The sequence below is a fragment of the Metarhizium album genome (genome assembly GCF_000804445.1).
Source record: "Metarhizium album ARSEF 1941 chromosome Unknown scaffold_9, whole genome shotgun sequence".
NCBI classification, from domain to species: domain Eukaryota; kingdom Fungi; phylum Ascomycota; class Sordariomycetes; order Hypocreales; family Clavicipitaceae; genus Metarhizium; species Metarhizium album.
In genome coordinates, this window is record NW_024467583.1 from 714,029 (window position 1) to 727,291 (window position 13,263).

Consider the following 13,263-nt stretch of genomic DNA (forward strand, 5'->3'; position numbering starts at 1 on the left):
AGGTTGATACACCGAAACATGGCGTACACAGCACAAACATCGAGTCGACATGGACCAAGTATTGTGTCATGCACTATGTCGTTCTTCTCGAATCATATGACATATCTCAGGGTCCCTCGGAGGCATTTGCCCGCAAGGCCGAATAGTTCTCGACTTCAAACCAGCGGCATTTGCTCTCTGGACTGCCCGCGTCGTGAAACCCCTTGCAACAAAAGCCTGTCACAAAACACGACATGACGCTTGTTTCTGGATTCGGGGCCTCCACCACCGCTCGAATGTAGAATAATGCATGCCGGCCTACAAGTAATATGATATCCTAAAAATAGGTCCGCATCCATGAGGGTCTTTTCCCGTCACTCGTTATAAAACCATCGCTGCTGAACCCAACAATACCTCTTTTGGGTTTTGCCAGGTTCACAGCATATTTATATATATATATATATATGTGTGTGTGTGTGTGTGTGTGTGTGCGGCAAGTAGACCAAATCAGCCACATGTCAATGCATGGCGCACCACGTCCACGAAACTTAAGCCGTGTCAGTGTCCTCCAAAAACTCACTCAATATATGCACACGGGTTCGCGCAACATCGTTATTCGAGCCAATGAGCTCCATGATCTGAATCATTCGTGCTGCAGCGCCCTGTTAGTCACCTCTGGCAGTATCTCGAGCGGCGTACCTTTGCGGTTTCTTTTTGCACTCACTGATGTCGCTTCTGGCTCTCACAAATAGGGGGTCCCTGGCTAGTATGTCCTTGCCCGCTGCTTCCTTTGCTGTTTCTCGCAAAACATTGGCGATGCAAAGTGCTTCCAAGAATGCTCGATGATTCAAGACCCACCATACTCGGGCTTCTGACTCCAGTAGACTAAACATCAGGAAGAAGGCACTAATGGCGTCGTGTGCTGCTTCCAAAGTCCCTCGCACGTTGACTGGGACGTCGGGACTTTCTGACGCATGCACCAGCATCAGGTTATGAAAGTAGTTGCTGGTCAAGAATAGAGTTTGTCGCACAATGCGCTTGTTGGTGCTCGCCACCGCCGTCAGACTATCTGTATCCCACGATCGGAAAACGTCGGGAAATGACCGATACACAGCCCGAAAGTCCGCTACTAGTTTGGACTTGTGCCGTACGGTTGTACAAATAGGGACGTCTAATGAACGGGGCGAACAAATAGTCTCCTGAACCAGGTTGGCCAGCATCCACGATCCTCTGATGTAGGCCGTGTCTGTCGGGTCGCTGCTCGCAATAGACGAACTGTCGTCCAGCAAGTCCTCGACAGAAACATCAGTGTGGGTGGCGGAAGGCGGCAGGGATAAGAGGACGGTCAAGAACGTGTCCTGTAAAAGAACGGCCTGCCAAACCTTTCGGCGCTGCTGTTTTTCGAAGGGGTTGGCATTGGGGGTTACTGTTCAGAGAATATCCCGCGTTAACTCCAGGTTTGGGTGACGACCGAGCGGAGGGAGGAATGGGTCAGCCGGAACCCAACGGGTCAGCTTACCGATATTTGGGTCGCGGTGCAGCCCCATGGCGTAGGCTTGTCTAATTAATATACCAGCAAAAGCCCAGCCGTCAGACGCGTGGTTATCGTTGATGAGAAAGTAGGTAATGAGCACCATGGCCTGGATAGACCGTATTGATGCGGAACTAAGGTATGAGAACATGCGGAGAGCTTGATTCGAGGCGGAAGCGTAGAACTCGGCAGTCTGCTTACGCTCTTTTGGTGTCGTGGACGTGACAAATTGCGTGCCGAGGGCGAGAATAACAAAGATCAAGGCGATAAAAGACGGATCCATTTGATTTCGCTCTTCGGTTTTCATGCTCCAGAAGTGTTCGTAGTCGGCGTAAAAGGTTTGACGGTGAATCATGGGGTAGACGGGATCCACGCACTCAAAATACCGAGCAACAAGACTATCTGCGTGAATCTTGTCCGGTAGCACAGAGATCACTTCAGGCAGTCCTCCTTCGCACGTCCAATAGTTGGCAAATGGATACTCGGACCCGATGCCAAAGACGTTGCTGGCCTTGGTAACAGAATAAGGAACATGGGATAGCAAGCCTATGGAGAGTGCGGCCGCGCCACGTGAGGAGCCTTCTTGGTCGTTGATCGCGCCTCTGTCGGCAATGTTAGGAATTATGGCAGGACCGTCGGCATTGCTCCTTTTCTTGGGAGGCCTCGTCATGCGGCGTCCATTGGCAGCCGATCTCGAGGTTTCCCTGCAGGAGATTAGTTTTCCTTGTGTCAGAAAGGGGTAGGCGTCCATGCTCACTCCAATAGGTTTGCTACATGTGCATATCGACATTCTGTCTGTCTTTTTATGCCTTGCGTCTTCATTAGGCACGGTCTACAAAACGTGGGTGATTCTTGGTTCCGATTCTCCAGACTTACAAGCGAGACAATGAGGTCGTCCGCGGTCACACTGTTGTGAAGAATAAATCAGCTGCCTTGCACCAAGAGATGTGCCGAATTAGTGCAATCATGTGCTAAAGGAAGGGAGGTCGAAGCCTCACGCCGTATCCATCGGAAGATATTGCTTGTTATTAACGCAAGCTCACCCCGAACCGATTCGATGGCGCGGCACAAGGGAATCGGCGATGTTGAGGTCATGTTTGGCAATTGAAGAGTCTTGCATAGCTAGCGCACAAGATAACGTAGAGCACGAAACAGAAACATGAGAACTCTGGGGCAGATTCCGATTGACGAATACGACAATCGTACTTGAGTTTCGGGACCGAAAAGCTGTCTCATCCCATCGAAGCCTTTGGGGGAAAACTGCACGAACCTTGGTCTTCCGCTCCACACACTCATGGCATGACAAGGTCGGTTTGTTGCGCTTCTGCTTCTTCTTGGGAGGTTCTTCGCCGTTGATGGGAGATTTCTCGTCGCTCAGCTCGCGGTAGTCGATGCTCTCGTCATGACCATGGCTGTTGCTATGGCTATGTGTAGGGCTCTGGCCATGGGCGTGAACATGGGGGTGAGGGCGAGGCTGCGGGTGAGCATTTGCGTTTGCGTTTGCTTGATTGTGAGCATGAACAGGGCCGTGACCGTGACCGTGACCGTGACCGTGGCTGTGGCTGTGGCCATGGCCATGAAGAGCAGGATGGCGAAGATAGGTGAGCGCTGGGCCGTGACCTGGCGAATTCGATGAGAGAGCGCCGCTGATGGGAGAGTCGAGATGCGGTTTGACGGCCAAGGACGACGCTGCACCGACGTCCCTTCCATGAACAATGGGAGGGCGGTGCAACGAGTGTTGCAGGCGCGAAATATCCATCTGTCGAGTTACCGACTTATAGCACCAGCTCCCGATGATGTTGAACAAGGCCCAGGCGAGCTGCTGCTATGCGGTGCGCGCTGAGACTCGAGAACTCTGCTCGGGGTGCGATGCAGTAAGGCCACGGTCACGGAGCCGGGAATAATGGCTCGTGAGCCTGGGTCGCAGGGAATAAGAGGATGATGGAATGACGGGGGGGCGGCAGCTTGGGAATGAAAAGGGAATTGCTGCGTAGCGAGTGGAAGCACCCTCTCGACATGGACCGGTTGACCTTGACCTTCCAGAGTGCTCCGAGGGAGGGGGCAGAATAGTTGAATCTAGATGATGGGAATAAGACACTCTGAGGCTCGAGCTGTCGTCGGCATGGCCAGAGTTTGGCAACGAGCCGATGCGGATGCGGATGCGCCTGCGCCATCCACGAAGACAAGTCTCAAGCAAGCAAGACTTTGAGAACTCAGGGTGGACCGATGGATCACTTGAGCAATTGACCAGTCGAGCATTTGAGCAGCATTGAATTGGCGGATTCGACGGTATGGCTTGGCATGGAGCATGGAGCATGGAGCATCATTGATGGGGCACGGAGCTCGGAGCACGGAGTACTGGCTGGGATGCTGGGAGCATGTACGTAACTACGTACTTACGTAGCTGGGTGCTTTAGCGCCAATGAGTCGGGACACTTCAATGCAGAACCACTTTTTGCTTTGGCGACAGGCAGACCTGAGTGAGTAAGTACCTGGGTACCTACTTGACTTGGAGAGGTAGCACCGCTCCCAGTATCAAGGACGAGTACCAAGGACAACCGAGATTGAACTAATGGGGGCCTGGCGGTGGAGTTGGAGGGGACGGCCCTCTGGATTGCTCCTTCTGTGTCTTCAATCCTGGGCAAAATTGTGGAAGGTGTCAAACAGGGCCCAGCCCACCACCACCCCTCCCCCCCGCACCTGCCACTGGATGGGCCTGGAACGTCGGCAGAGCTGCAGAGCAGAGACAAGTCCTGGACTTCCTGGCTTGACCCAACCCAAATCCCAAACGCCCGCATTCCAAACACCACACCCGAGCTGACCATGGTCAGTGGAATCGCTGCCGAGAACAGCCTCCGTCATCCAAACCTCGCCGTCTCCCACGCGCTCAATGAGACACCGCTAATCGCCCCTGCTGGCTGGCTGCTCGTGCTCTAGACTCGGCTCAGATTGCGTATAGTACTACTACGTGTACTCCGTACTTCGTACGCACTCTCTACATTCTTGCCTATACGAGCTCTTCAAGACCAACTAATTAATAGCTACCATAAATGCCGGAGATTTCCGCTGGCACTATTACTCTAGCCGCACCCCGGCTTCAGCTACGTGCTCGTAATGGCGAGGAGTCCAGCTCAGTCAACCAAACTATTAACTGGTGAGGGCTATATCAGCACGCTTCCCTCCCATTTGATAGTCCAATGCGAGGCCTGTTACGGCGCAGATCACCCTACCATTGTCTCTTGTTTTTCAACACGCGATGGCCATCAAGACCCCGGTTAAAGGTCTATCATCAGCCGTGGGACGTGGTTACCTTACTCGACCGAAAGGAGCAAAATTAGTCCACCACCAACGGGACGTCTGGGCTTGCTATTTGCAGAGATAGCATCACGTCCCCGCTGGCCAAGGTGGCGCGCATCTGAACAGGGCGCAGGGCACGTTTTTGTCGCACCCACAGGGCTATACCGGGAAATTTATGTCGATGGCTTGTCCTCCCTCCCTCCCCCTGGCATTTGGCATGCATGTTGGCAGCGGTCTGTCGCACACCTATACTACAGGGTATGATGACTCCTTCAAGCTCTTGTCTTTGCATTATTACCGTCAGCCGCAGCTGACTGGCAACAGTACGGCGTAGAAGCGGTCGAGCTTGAAAAATAAATAAAAAGGAGGCGAAACTAGTACGTCCCACCTGGCTCTGCCCGCGAAACCACGCCAAACCCTTGTCCACTGGCCACTTACTAGTGCCGGATCTTGAGTCGCCGCTCGCAGGAAGATGCAAAGATGGACAGGTTGGTCTTCCTGGCTAACGACCAATCTCATTTCGATACGGCCGTGGAATCCCCAGTCCGCCGCTTCGGTGAAACACACCAAGAGCTATACGTACTACAATACTAGTACGTATGTCCACTTCTCGTGCCGGGGATCTACATCCATTGTAGTAGCGATAGCCGGTGAAACCCTAGGAAGCCAAAGATATCCTAGCACAGACGTTGGCGCAGCTCGTGACGCCGCGTTATTACCACATGGTGGTTTTACTTCGAGCCGCCTGGCAATCGAGCAAGTGCCGGCACTGACCTCAATGTGGGCTCCAGCCCTTTCATCTGACTCGGACAAACCCGTGTAGTGCTAAAGATACAACTAAACTGATGGGCCTCCTGGGACCCGCTGTTCGGCTCGTTTAATCCTCCGTTTCATTTCCAAATTGAGACAGGAGCACGTTTGGAATCACTGTCAATGGACCATTTGTTGTCTTGGCAATGTCGGCGGCCTCAGACTGCGGGGCGAACGGCAGTCGCTGTTTCGGAAAATCGGACGATTTTATGCTTAATTGCCGTCACCATATATATCATGATTAGTGAGTCAGTCTGCTAGCTACGCATTGAATTGCCCTGCAGCTGCCTTGCAGATTCACAGAGTAGGGTAGCCCGGAACTAGCCCGTCCTTTGCTGCCACAGAGGCGGCCCCGATGTCTGCGGCGAGGCGAATCTGGCGGTAATAAGACGAATTCGCAGCCATCTGTGGCAATGGACGACACGACCGAAACTCCCTCGTGGCACTCCCGTGAGCGTACTGCTACCAATGCTTGCGATGCCGTTGGCGCCTACAGATTGGGATAATGAATCATCAACCCACACTGGCGGGGTAACTTTGCCCAGGATTCGCCCGCCGCGACCGCTACCGTCAACATCAGAATAGAGTCGCCAAGGTTCGACAACTTGAAAGCACAGCCTCAACCTGAACACTCATCCATGAGGCCAGCATCAGCAAGATTACAGCACCCACTTCAACAACTGCAGCATAAAATGACTGGCGGCAAAACAGTACCAGCCGCTCCCTGGCGAGATGCCTTCCTGTCCCACGTCAAACAGTTAAAGCAGCCAACCTTTACGCTGGGCTCTCTCCACCGAGCATCGCCGCCATCACAGTCTTCGGCACCCGAGTTTGTGCCCAGAGCACGCACAGTCATATACAGAGGCGTGTGGGCCTCGCTGAATCCAAATTCCAAGAACCCAGCACAACTCAACCGCGCCTCGTACGAGACTGATCTCCCAACCACGACCACAGATGCTCGCATGGAAAAGGTCTCTGAAATGTTCCCAACGTCCAAAGGCACCACATCTGGCATAGGCGGAGCCGTTGAGGCCGTATTCTGGACACCGGATTCCATGACTCAATGGCGTCTCAGAGGCCACATTTGCATGATTGGCCCTGATATTGACTCATTCGAAGCGTCGACCACGAGGGAATTTCTTGCACCGTATATGCGGCAAGTTGGACATGCCGATACCGAGTGGAGCTGGAGCCGTGAACTGACGGCGCAGTTTGGGAACTTGAGTCCCTCCATGAGAGGCTCGTTTCGAAATCCACCGCCCGGCACTCCTATTACGCAGAAGCCTGCAGAGGGGCTCGGCTTGGGACAGAGCGTTGAGGATTTGGAGGATGAAGTTGCAAGGAAGAACTTTAGAGTCTTGGTGATTGTTCCGGAAGAGGTGGATAGGGTTGATCTGTCGAATCCTGAGAGGGGCCAGCGATGGAATTACAGATTGGAACGTGCTGGGGAGGATGGAGCGGAATGGAAAGAAACGGAGCTTTGGCCGTAATGTCCGTCGCTTCCGGATGACTCCTTGGTGAAATGCTACCAAGTGTGGAATTTATTTTGTTTTTGATTTTCTGATGAGAAGTGTGAAATACAGCGAGGTGATGGCGGAAGCGGCTCGACTGCACCTGGGATAAGAACTGTTTCCTTGGTCATTTCCAGACTCGAAATATCAGGTTGGGTAGTAGAGACTTCTACGGTACTGGTTCTTGATTCAATAGATGGTCTGACAACAAATGTATGGAAAAATAAGTAAGTTACTAAATAACCAACTAGCACATGCACACGAGTAATCTGACAGCCCAAAATGAAGCAATATCATCGTCAACCCAACCCTTGCATGCCGAATCCCACTCGCCTGTCAATTATGCATTTACATTAGTAGGTAATACCGGCAAAGCTAAAACTTTTTTGCATGGTAACCCCGTCCAAAAAAAAAAAAAAAAAAAAAAAAACGGGAGCCCATGTCGGTCAAGGATCACAATCCACTTTCCACCACCCACTGCCCAGCCGTATGAATCGATATGATACATCACATCGCGGCGAAGTCCGTGCTTTCGACCCCACAGATGAACCGCAATCTACAAAAGCCTGATACTACTCCGTACCACGGTTAGGAAGGCACGTCATGAAGCTGGCAAATTACCCAGAAACGGTGGCAAAGGAGCCGAAAAAAGGACCGGCCGTGATTGTCAGATCACTCGCGTGGGTCTCGCCTGTCCCCTTACACATGTGGTGACTCGGTGAGACTGACGCAAGATTAGATTTGCATCCTTCGTGCCAATATATATCGCCAAGACTTTCCTTTGGTAGCATTGGATGTGAAGAACTCGTTGGCAAGAGACGTATGCAGTAGTTGCATGCAACGCTGCTAGTTCGGTAGCATCGGCGATCCATGAGGTCATCTGGCCGGTGGTTGAGAGAGTAATCGAAGAAATGATGCAGAGGAGGGGGATGTATAGTATTACGCCGCGGTGGATGCCACGATGAGGATTGACGCGTTCCTGTTAGAATGATGAGGCTTGGCTGTCTTGACTCTTCCCGGCCAGTCAACACTGGTTCTCAGCGGGATTGCCAAATCCCGACCCCTTGTCAACATGCCGATGATCGTACAGGCATTTATAATTAGCGTCTTTCAGGTGCGGACAGAATTGTTCCAGAACGTTGAACATCGGGACGTGAATTTGACAGCAAGCGGGCTTTGGCAGCTTCTCTGGCTCAGGTGAATCCGTGATGGTGCATTACATAGTTGTATGATGGGCGAATGCAGTTGAACAGGCAAAACAGGCTGTTTCATTAGCCACGCCGCCGGCAGTCACAGTATCGAGGAGCCCCTTTGACACGACTCAGACTGGTGCTTGACGGATGGATGCCTTTGGAAAGTGTGGGAAGCGACCAATTGGAACCAAGGGGCCATTTCCGCCGGGCGGGCAAGCGCCGGGTTTATGAGAATCCAAGAAGATGGTGGCCGAAAATGTCATGTCTGACACGCCGGTCGCGGGTGACACAGCCTGACGGGCAAGGTGAGGAGACATTCAGCAGTTGAGCTTTTACCATATGCCATATGATCTATCACATGGCGCCGGTCAAGAACCGCGCCTCTCAGCTTCTTCGGTTGAAAGAATGGCCTTTCTGACCGCGACGCCGAGTAAATAATGTCTTGCCCTGCAGGGTGGTACTAGGCATTCTTCCGCTCCAGGTGAGATTGGTCTACTGGGCTTCTGGTCGACCAGCACCGAGAGTCGTAAATGCTGGTCAAGGCGTGGCTGAAATACACCGAAGGGAAGTTTGACGCATAGGGGCCCAAGGCTACTCCGTACACTGACAGTAATTCCGTTGAAACTGTACTTACTTCTTGGTACGCTTTCCGATGCGTCCGCAAGATTGACGGCACGACTGCTCCCTACTACGAATTGAGCTGCATTCCCAGGCCGTAGCGCCGGCCACATGTTTCTGAACCATATCGGGTGGAAACCAGAGAACCTTGATCCGGTTATTGCTGTCTGAGGGTTTGCCACATTCCACCAAGCAGCCGTTGGAAAGGTGAGACCAGGCAACTTCCACGAGCCGTCTCGTTACTTTGGCGTCCGATATAAGCAAGAAGTTTTGCCACATGCACATACTCCAAGATCTTGGTCTTTGAAGCTCCCCGGCTATAAAACGGGAGGTCCTGAGCATGAACCGGAGAGGGCTGTGGCTTAAAATGAGGCTTACTTTTGGGTCGGTTTTGCCAATTGTGTGTGAAGATAATTCGTTGAATGCTATTGGCTTGGCGCTGTCAGATTTGTGTCACTGCCATCCCTGATATACCAACCATGTGGCAATGATGAGGTCTCAACGTCTGAAAACCTCGACTGGTTCACGCGCCCTCGAGCCGCGTCAGAACTTGAGAAACTGGTGCATGCAGGAAACGTGGTGGACATGTAACTACCAAACGAGTCCCCAATGCGTGCACGAGCCCAGGCACTGGTTGGTGTTGCCTTTATGAGTGGCAGTTTCTATCAAAGACGGTGAACAGTCGACAAGGTTTCAGAGTTTCCCCCATATGCTCGGCTGAGATTGTTGGCGAGATGTACGGAGTATAGGGTGCGGTAGCTAGTGTCTGAAGTTAGCGTCTGATCAAAACCTTCCGTGGCAAGCGACGAACCAGCGACTTATGACAGCGGATAAAAGATCTTGGTGCTCCATACCGCAGTGTCGTTGGGCTTGTGTCAGCAAATTCAAGGACTGAAGCCATAGCAGGTTGAGAAATAGACACTCCACTGAGGTCAATCCTCAGCTAAGGAGCTCCGGCGAACCAAGACTACCAATATCTCTGTATGCGGAATATGACCCAGGTTTCAACGGCCGATACATTGGCTTGTTGATGCGGGAGATTGCAAGACTGATCGTGGTTGGGAGTGATTCTGCCTTATTTCGCCGCCGTCGGGCTTGCGTTTTGGTATCCGACCAGCAGACTTGTTTCGAAAGAGGACAGCTCCGTTTGCGAGAGTATGAAAACGCGAGATGGACTGAGAACGACACCTTGTTGAACAAGGCCATGGTCATGGATACATGGTGTAGATCGGCCTTGAAACACAGGAGCAGCGAGATGGCCTTGTGTTTCATGCCATAAGAGTTGATGCTGTACGGCCACGTGTTGGAACAGAAAGGGAAGGAAGGACTCCTTCTCCATGGATATTCCAGAAGAGAAGGAAGGAGCTGGTCAACACCAAGCACCCCGACCCTAGGGTTCTCAGACTTTTTTTGCAGACTTTGCCAAACAAACACTGCTTTTCATTCCGCATGGACAAGCGCCCGTTCTGCACCTGCACATTCCCGGCCGCATCCCGCGTCTTGCTGTTGATGGAAGAATTCGGCCGAGGCCCGTAATCCCGCCCTTGAGGATCCTAGCGAGTTTGGCTGTTTGATATCACTTTCAACAATGATACCGGGGCTGACTTGAGATGCAAATTGCTTCGAAAAATCATGGCACGCCTCAGTGTTATTTTACCCAGCTCCGAGTCCCCTTTCTCGGAATAGACGGGGAACTGCACAGTAGATTCTGGCCGAGAACTGTGAGCCACAAGCCCACAACCCCAACGATGCCACCAGCACGAGCTTTTGGCTTGACCACCTTGGGCGCTCTGTGGCGGCAAACAGGGCGTCCAAACGGCCAACCACCAAGGGCCGATGAGTCTGGGAGAGACTAGCATGGAGCCACCAAGCTTGGCGTACCGCGGCCTAGAATTCCCTTCCGGCCTGTTCCACCTGGCACCACATCAGATCAACGGCTTGATTGCCAGGCAAAACCCGACAGCCGATCAGTTTGTTTGTCCACCCTCCACGCCTGCTTCCCAACATTGCTCTGTACATTACTTCGAATCAACTTGCCTTTGGCCCAGATGACCACGCTTCAGCAAAAGCTGCGACTCAGTCGATCGAAATTTTGACTTTTACACGGGACGTCAATACACCCACCATTGCTGGCAACACGACCATCTTTTTGGCGCGGCCCAGCCAAACATCTGGCTCCGTGACGCCCAGGTTGGACGCTTCACTGTACATCAATTTCGTCTGCAGCGTGCCGCTAAACAACCAGACTGGTGGCATTGGGGACCGCATGCCCAAAGTTTTTTTTCGCTTTTCAACTACTCCGTCACCTGATTTTCTCGACCTTCACATAGGCGAGTTGGGCCCTTGACGCCTAACGCGGTCCCGAAACGATTTCTCCAACAACGTTCCCCTCTGGGGAAACAGACGCCCGAAAAATGGCCATGGACGCTCTCAGAAATTTGGCCAGCAATATCCCGGATTGGCAAAGACGACTTGACGACTTGAATGGCCAGATCGAACGTCGCCAGGCGGAGCTCGCCGCTATTGCTGGGACAAATCCTTCTCCTACCGTTTCACCCCGTTCTCTCCGTAATAAGGGCTCTTCAGAATCGCTAAAGCCGAAAGATGATGGCCCAATGCATCCTGATCTCGACTTGGCAGCGGCGCCTCGCCAAAATCATGCGAAACGAGACGCTCTTCGAACACCATCAACACCATTTGGAGAGGCCAAAGCTATGCCAGCCTCGCCGCCAAGCCCTGACAGCGAGAGCCGTGCGGCATTGCATAGACAGGCCTGTGAAGCAGTCAACGCCCATGCCCGAGCATGTGCACAAACCAAAAAGAAGCAAAGGTCGTCGTTGGCCCCATTTGCAGAAGGGGTTCCACCTACATATCGAACTCGCAGTATGATTATAGTATATTATGATAGCTATGTCCAAGGATTTTTTGACGAGCTGGTGAGATTCATTTCCTCAAGCCGGAACTTGATGCGCAAGGCAAAGATGGCAGCCAAGGTGGCGCAAATCAAGCGCATGGCTGAGTTGGAAATCGCAAACGACGCACAGCGTACCAGCGACGAAAGGTTTGCTGTTGATGCAATCCCGTCATTGAGGTACATGAACACTCGAAGAGTTGGCACTACGTCACAAGAACTCACTCCTGGAGAGGCTAGCCGTTCGGTTGGCCCTGGACAACCTGCCGACGTGTATGACTCTCTGGACAAAAGCCTAGAGTTCGTGCAGAGCACGTGTGAACATGGAGCTCACCAGTTCCTGAGGGATGCCGACTGCTATGACGAGATTGAGAAGATCCTAACGTGCCTAGCAGAGGTTTTGAAGGCGGCAAACCAGGAGATTGACCGTGTGCAACGAGAGGACCCCGAGCTTGCCAAGGAAACGGGCGAAATGGGCAAGGTACGCATGCACCGGCCGATTAGCGTGAGACGCGATATGGCGGCGGAACGCAAGGATGAGATTCTCGAAGATGAATGTTTAATATGGGAGATACCCACAATGCAAGATGCCACGGCACCAGCAGAAATGACGCTCGAGGTGGACACTAATCTAGAAGAGGAGGATACGGACAATCTCCCCGTACTGCAGTATCGATCGACCAGATTTATGCGAAGCCATGCCGTGTGAGTGGAAATACCAAGATGGGAATGGCCGGAAGGGTAAATAGTCTATAGCTTCCTGATGACTTGGAATCCTGATGGGGGACAGCTGGGCGTCGCTGTGGTCGAGTTGGTCCTGGTTGTCGACCGACGCACGTTAATTTAACAAGATGACAATGAGAATGGACGACTATGATGACCCTTGGCATGTTTGGAGTAGCATGCTTGGTTCTGGCACAAGTCTTACACTGTACGGATGGGAAGAACTTGCATATTCGAAATGGCGAGAGTTTGTTGTTGTTGTTTTGGGGGGGGGGACGGTGATTTGGTATTGCGTGTGTAGTGGATACCCAACCCAAGGAGACAGCAGCTTACGAGGTTGCAAAACTTGACGCTTTAAAGAAATGGACTCAGCCCGGCACGCCAATCAACTACTAGGCACCGACTTAAGTAGGTAGTCAACACGAGGGTTGACTTAAGTCAGAGAGAGGGCTTGAATTTAGGATTGCTGGGAGAGAGCATCAGTCGGCCCCACGTGCACATGATGGGCGACGTGCGTGGGCGCTTGTCACTCAAGTTTAACCTCCTTGGAAGTGCTCGGACACGCTGAGAACTCTGGCTTCTCACCACTCGCCGCCTTCCAACGCCGATTCATCAATTTTCAGTTTGTCCAATGATATGCCCACACCGGCTTGTACAACCGTCTACATACCCAGGTCCTGCTAGCTTTCT

General features: G+C 52.4%; 3 protein-coding genes across 3 annotated transcripts; 2 read left to right on the plus strand and 1 right to left on the minus strand.

The window, feature by feature from the left end:
- Positions 1 to 527: 527 nt before the first annotated feature.
- On the minus strand, positions 528 to 3,269 carry MAM_04316 (uncharacterized protein; the record flags this gene model as incomplete). Its single annotated transcript, XM_040823114.1, has 4 exons — positions 528 to 631; positions 704 to 1,405; positions 1,499 to 2,214; positions 2,803 to 3,269. 4 exons carry the CDS (start codon positions 3,267 to 3,269, stop codon positions 528 to 530), a joined length of 1,989 nt encoding a protein of 662 aa, XP_040678993.1.
- Positions 3,270 to 6,309: 3,040 nt separating this feature from the next.
- On the plus strand, positions 6,310 to 7,107 carry MAM_04317 (FMN-binding split barrel-related protein; the record flags this gene model as incomplete). The annotated part of the gene is made up of 1 exon (XM_040823115.1): positions 6,310 to 7,107. The coding sequence occupies one exon, from the start codon at positions 6,310 to 6,312 to the stop codon at positions 7,105 to 7,107; it is 798 nt and encodes a 265-aa protein (XP_040678994.1).
- A 4,246-nt stretch (positions 7,108 to 11,353) lies between these two features.
- Positions 11,354 to 12,559, plus strand: MAM_04318 (uncharacterized protein; the record flags this gene model as incomplete). Its single annotated transcript, XM_040823116.1, has 1 exon — positions 11,354 to 12,559. One exon carries the CDS (start codon positions 11,354 to 11,356, stop codon positions 12,557 to 12,559), a length of 1,206 nt encoding a protein of 401 aa, XP_040678995.1.
- Between the last annotated feature and the right edge of the window lie 704 nt (positions 12,560 to 13,263).